The 6,012-nt window shown below is 47.7% G+C and overlaps 1 protein-coding gene across 1 annotated transcript; it reads right to left on the bottom strand.

Moving 5' to 3' along the window:
* Positions 1–314: 314 nt before the first annotated feature.
* spry2 (sprouty RTK signaling antagonist 2) lies at positions 315–3,885 on the bottom strand. The gene is made up of 2 exons (XM_080520204.1): positions 3,620–3,885; positions 315–2,191 (listed from the first exon to the last, which is right to left on the bottom strand). The coding sequence occupies exon 2, from the start codon at positions 2,141–2,143 to the stop codon at positions 1,175–1,177; it is 969 nt and encodes a 322-aa protein (XP_080376330.1). The 5' UTR covers positions 2,144–2,191; positions 3,620–3,885; the 3' UTR covers positions 315–1,174.
* Positions 3,886–6,012: the final 2,127 nt, after the last annotated feature.

Genomic DNA, 6,012 nt, shown 5'->3' with positions numbered 1-6,012 from the left:
GGGGGGGGTGATGATAACATTCCTCTGCACGCGGCTCGGGAACAGCCAGATGTTTTTTTTCATAATGAGAGCCGGAGGTGAGCATTAATGCGTCCTTGTTTCCTCCTCTGATCTCTGTAAACAACGCCAGAGCCGTGAGAGAGGAAAGAAAGAAAGAGGAGGAGGAGGAGGAGGGGGGGGGAGATTTTCGTGCCGAGGTGCAATTAAACACAATCCGAGAAGTATCCAGATTACCCTCCTGTGTGAAGTCCCAGAGCGGTTGCAGAGAAAGGAGAATATGGGAAAAAAACCAAAACAAGAATGGAGAAACGAGGTCAGACTTCAAGGTTGTTTAATTTCAAACGTTAATATATTTGTCTCCTAATCCAAAGTGAACTATTCCTCCAGCCTCGACGCTCCAATCTGCAGTGACTACAGAACATTACCCATGCTTTCTCAAAATAAATATTTGTCTCATTATAAAATAATAAACCTTCAAATAAATATAGATTTGTTTTAACTTTACACTAAGCAATGCTGGAATTAGAAAATAAATTTTTCATATAAGGTCACTGTACAATTTACAAGCAGAAGGGATAACCATCTTTCCTCTGTAAATTACATAAAAATGATTGAGAGACATTCCAGTGAATGTACAAACATCGTGTGAAGGAATTTGACTGATTTATCAAAAGGCGCCTCTGGTGTGGCAGGAAGAAGAAAAAAAAAATTCACAGTTGAAGTATTATATGTACAAAAATAAAACATCTGTGGAGCTCTGTATCTAATGTACAAACCCTTTACTACTTTACATACAGTTAGTAACAAGGAGTCTTAGCATATAAGTTGTATTGAATGTTAAAAAAAAAAAACAGAAACAAGGCTATGCTTTTGGACTCTCGTCGCAGTAACGGGGTCGGGCACTTGAGGGATTAGATTACTCTGCAGGGCAAAAAGAGAAAACAATAAACAAAAACGAAAAGAAAAGCCAGTAGTTGAATGTGTCTTCATACCTCGAAACGTGGAGCGCTTGTTTTGGTTTACCTCTCAAGTTAGACTAAAGTGAGTGAACGCACCTTCAGTGCCTTTAGTACACGTCTGCTTCTCGCCGAGGCCTTTAGGCTCCTCGGCAGAGACCTAGCTAACTCGAAGCTACGCGGCTACACGTCTACGTTCAGTCGGGAGTCTCTGGCGCCTACGTGGGCTTGCCGGCGTCCTCGCGGCGAACCGCGTCGGCGTTCTCGCAGCGGCAGCCCGGCCGCGTGAGCCTGTCGTAGCAGCGCTGGCACGCCGCCACGCAGCCCCTGGCGGGGAGGTAGCACAGCACGCAGGGGAAGGCGAGCGCCAGGAGGGTGACGGCGGTCCAGCGGACGCAGCAGTGCGACTGCGTGCAGGAGAAGGGCTTGTCGGCGCACGTGTCCTCGTCGTCGCTGGAGCAGTGGTAGAAGAGCCCCTTGACGCAGCACACGCACGTGCCGTACTCCACCGCGCTCTGCGCCGAGCACACGCAGCGCCGGCCGCACGTCCAGCAGGAGGGCAGCGAGCGGGGCCGCCGGCACTCGGCGCAGCGGCACCGCCCGCAGTCCTCGCAGCGGCCGCAGTGGATGTGCGGGCCCTTCGGGGCGCCGCCTCCGCCGCCCGGCACCGCCACCACCGGCCGGCAGCCGTCGCTCAGCGGCTTGAGCTCCTCGGGGTTCTGCTCGCAGCGTTTTGGCTGAGTTCTGATTATCTGCTCGCCGGCGAGGAGCCGCTGCGCCGAGCCGCCGCTGCCCAGGCTGCTCTGCGGCGACTCCGCCGCCGCGTCACCGTGCGGAGTCAATGCATTGGGGGCGTGGAGGTTGACGGGCCTCTCGTCCCGAGTGTCCTGATGGCCGCCGGCCCTCGGGCCCGGCGGCGGGGCCGGGTCGCTCTTCTGCGGCCGCGGCGAAGTGGCGGGCGACCTCTGGGCGGCCGAGGGCCCCTCTGTGTACTCATTGCTGCTCCCGGTTATCCGGATCTGGTCGAGGGAAAGCACCGGCGAGGAGCGGAGCTGCCCGTTCTGGAGCCCGGGCTCTGTGGGACCGTCGCTGGTCCGCGGCTGCAGCCTCCCTTCGTCATGCGGCGGAGGCGAACGCCCGCGGTGCCCTCCTCCCCCGTCGCTGTCGCTCTGACTTCTGGAATCCATCTCGGGACTGAAGGGCCACTCTGGCTGGCAGGGGACTCATCTGAAGTCCTGCGGGGGGGGGAAATGGACAATTTATATCCGCATACGGGAAAGCATGCAAATGATGGCACGCAAATCTTAACGGGATAACTATGAAGGCATCGCCATGGAAACAAGGCCCAACAAAATACAGGTGTTGAGAAGACAAAGGGATGTGTGTGTGTGCGTGTGTGTGTGATCACGCAGATTAAGGTTTCGCTGAAGGATAACCAAAACCATGTATCACACTAAACTAGTTAGTGGGAGACGCTCAGGGAGAACATGCAAACTCCTGATGAATCAAGAACTGGGTTTGGGAACAAGTGATCGCTGGAATCAGCTTCACCGCCAGACATCTTAACATCTACGAATCGCGTTCAAATCTGTGGCTCTCTGGCTAAAACGCGGAACGTTTTCGGGGGAAGCACTTTAAATACCTCAGATGAGTCGATAACGACCAAGCGACTTCACAAACAAGATTCGCCACACATGAAACCACTTACACGCCAGATATCATCGAGTGGACTAAAGCGTGCCGAACGCCGCCACATTCCCCTGCAGCCGACGGCCAAAGTTCAGCTTTTTTTTTTTTTGCCGTGCTTGTATTGGGGGCGGTGGGAAGTCGGGCCACTTTCCTCAAGACTGATAAGAGTCTAATAAGCGGCACATGGAGGCTCCGGCTCCAAGCGGCACGTTACAAGACAATCTGCTGGCATTCTGCACAGACCATTCCCAATGTTTCCCCCAAACTGAATAAACTGACAGCCTTAATTGTGCTTCCTAATTAGCTTTCAGACTCAGTCTTTATAGGGAGTGGGGGTGAGAGCGAGGCCCCCACCCTCCCCTGCCCCCCCCCCCCTTGGCAATACAGGAAGGGCTTTTGTTTGTTGCATGACAAATGGCCTGCAGCAACAACCTTCCCCATTCTGACACATCTCACATTGTTGCACGACTGAAAGGAAGATGAGTGACAAGATAAAAGTTTGGAGCACGACAAAGCCCCCTGTGGAGTCTGTGTGTGGGGAGGGAGGGAGGGGGGGGGGGGGTCTTTTAGATGCATGAGCCTCTTTCTTGCAGGCACACTCGGGTTCTGCAGCCTGTTGGGTGTTGTGGGAAAGTTCTGGCAGGTAAAGCAGCCTGATTACTACAATTTAGATCACAAAGCGTCCTGATTTATGACTGACAGGCCGGATCTACACTGTGGGGAGCGCGTGAGCGACGTCTGCGCGCGCACGCACGCGCACACACACACATATACATGTGCCAACTCGAACTCTTCCTAATAAAACAATAATTATGAGTCACTCCTCATTTTAGAGAATCCACCTGTCAGTACTGCACAGGGAGAAAAAAAACAACACTTTTATCAAGGAAAACAACAAAACAAAACAAAAAAACAGCGTGTAAAGTTGTGAAAAGTGCAGAGAGAGAGAGTTGTGTGCAGCTCCAAACACTCACCGTGCTTTTCCACACGTTGGCCCCCGTGTCGCTGAAATAAATCCAAAACTTTCGGGGACTCTCCGCGGCTCCGTTGCAGCGGCCGCTCAGTCCGGGAAGCCGTCGGTAAAATCCATTAAAGTCCACGAACTTGTGCGCACAAATCCGGAGTTCGTGCGGGACGACGCGACGCGCTCCGCGGCGAAAAGAGCGAGGGGGGAACAGAAACGCGAGCGGCTCGCGAGCAGTTTTTCTTTCGGTGTGTTTTATCCGCAAAGCTCCGGACTTTCCCCCCCCCCACCCCCCCCTCCGTGTGTGTGTGTGTGTGTGTGTGTGTGTGTGTGTGTGTTTTTTTTCTCCCTTTCCGGAGAGGAGGTCGGGATTTGGGCTGTAAATGGCGTCAAGCTGAAGGGGGGAACAGAGCGCTTGTTGTTGCAGCGGATATCTCGCATCCGGTGCGCTGCCATTGGCTGCCAGAGAGCCGCCATTCACACCCAGTCTGATCAATTATCCCCCGCCGCCGGGAGCCGCTGGGCCCCGAACGGCCCCGAACGGCCCCGAAAGGCGTCGGACGCCTCCGAAAGTCACCGGAAGCACCCGAAGACCACCGGAAGCACCCGAAGGCCACCGGAAGTACCCCCGAGATCAAGTCGAACGTTATTTGTATATTGAAATGTAGCGCAAAGTGATTCAAATACAAACAAACAAGCAAACACAAAAACAAAACATTAGTTAGGGACAATAGTTAAATGCCTTATTGAAAAGGAAGGTTTAGAGCCTGCATTTTAAAAAACATGAGCATACTCTGGTTCACCGAGGGTATATAATGGAAGGTCCACCTCTCTTTTCTCTCTTCATTTCATTGCTTTGGCCTAATAAATGCTCATGAGTGAAATATCACCATATCAAGCGACTATATACTACTTTGTGTGCCTTTATTTTCTTTACCAGTAGTTTTTGTGTTCTAACTTTACTTTTTTTCTACCCTTCTATCCTACAAGATATACTTAAAGTATTCCACTGCACATTATACCATGTATATTTGTGGTGTGTTAATACTTATAAATGTGTATGTCCACATTTACAAGTATTAACACTCAAACAAAACACAGCAATTCTGTTCAAGATAAAGAAAAGCAATATGAATACAACAAATACCACTAGAATAAGTGTAAGACTTGCATGCTGGCTCCATGCTAATAAACCACTAAAATCACAACAAAAAAGCAGTAATATATGTCTTCCATATGCTGATGCTAATCATAGCCATATTTGTGGCTACAGGCTAATTAATCCACATAAAGAATTATTAAAACTAAATATCATGAACCAGATAGTCCCACTGTGATATAGAACATTCATATTGTAGGTTGTTAGTTTGATCCACTTTTTAAATCATTAGAAATATGCTAACACAACCCTAATGAAAACATTCATTCATAACAACTCTGAATTACATTATTTTAAGCAACAAAATCTATTTTTCATGTGTTATAAGCATAAAAACCACATCTATAATATAATAGACAACTTAAAAATGAGAAAATGAATACTCATACTTGATATGATGCTTAAAGGCAAATTCATTCACATAAAAAAACTGTAAAAACTCATTATTGTATTCCAGATAAGCCAAGTTTGATATATATATAACATTTCTATTTTTAGTTTTGAGTAGTTTTGCACAGTTTTTTATTCCTTAAAAAAATCCCTCCTTTCAACAAGCTCAATGAATAATAAAGAAATACCCACAATGATATCATGTATTTCTTGCAATTATATGCTACATTTCCATACGTTTGAACAATATCACTAAAATTAAATATTTTAATGTTTAATGAAATGCATCTGGAACAAAGGCATACTAAAAACAAACTGCTGTAAATGGACCCAGGCGTGAAACTTTGGCTTTTATTTCTATAAAATTAGACTTTTCTTCACTTCAAACAACATCAACATTATAGGAAACTAAGTATTCAATTAATATAAACACGATGCTTTGCTAAGTGTCGGCATGTTAAGCCCACACCGATTTATGCACAGCATCAACAATTACGATACATTAATAAAAGGTTTTTATCATATCAGTGCTTCTAATGAATTGCAGAGACCATAATGACCTGACATAATCTTAATTTGTCCCATGAGCCTCCCGGATATTGTAGATTGCCTGATGACATAAGCACAATGCTGCTGCATCGCACTGCATATCCTGCAGCATTTCACATGAAAAGCTCCACAAACGACTTGAATCAGGGGGAATTATTGTGGAGCAGCGCCACTGTGTGGGCACATCCTGACACTGCATGCTGAGCATGCGCAGCATGGAACGGGGAAAGAACTGGGATAGCAATCAAAAGATATTAAAAAAAATCAAAGCTTCAATATTTACTTTTAATGAAATAAAATATAAA

Source organism: Blennius ocellaris (assembly GCF_963422515.1).
Source record: "Blennius ocellaris genome assembly, chromosome: 24".
Taxonomy (NCBI): domain Eukaryota; kingdom Metazoa; phylum Chordata; class Actinopteri; order Blenniiformes; family Blenniidae; genus Blennius; species Blennius ocellaris.
This window is presented reverse-complemented; position numbering and strand designations above follow the sequence as displayed.

Coding starts and splice junctions, on each gene's coding strand:
- spry2 (XM_080520204.1), bottom strand. CDS start 2,143: ATGGATTCCAGAAGTCAGAGCGACAGCGACGGGGGAGGAGGGCACCGC.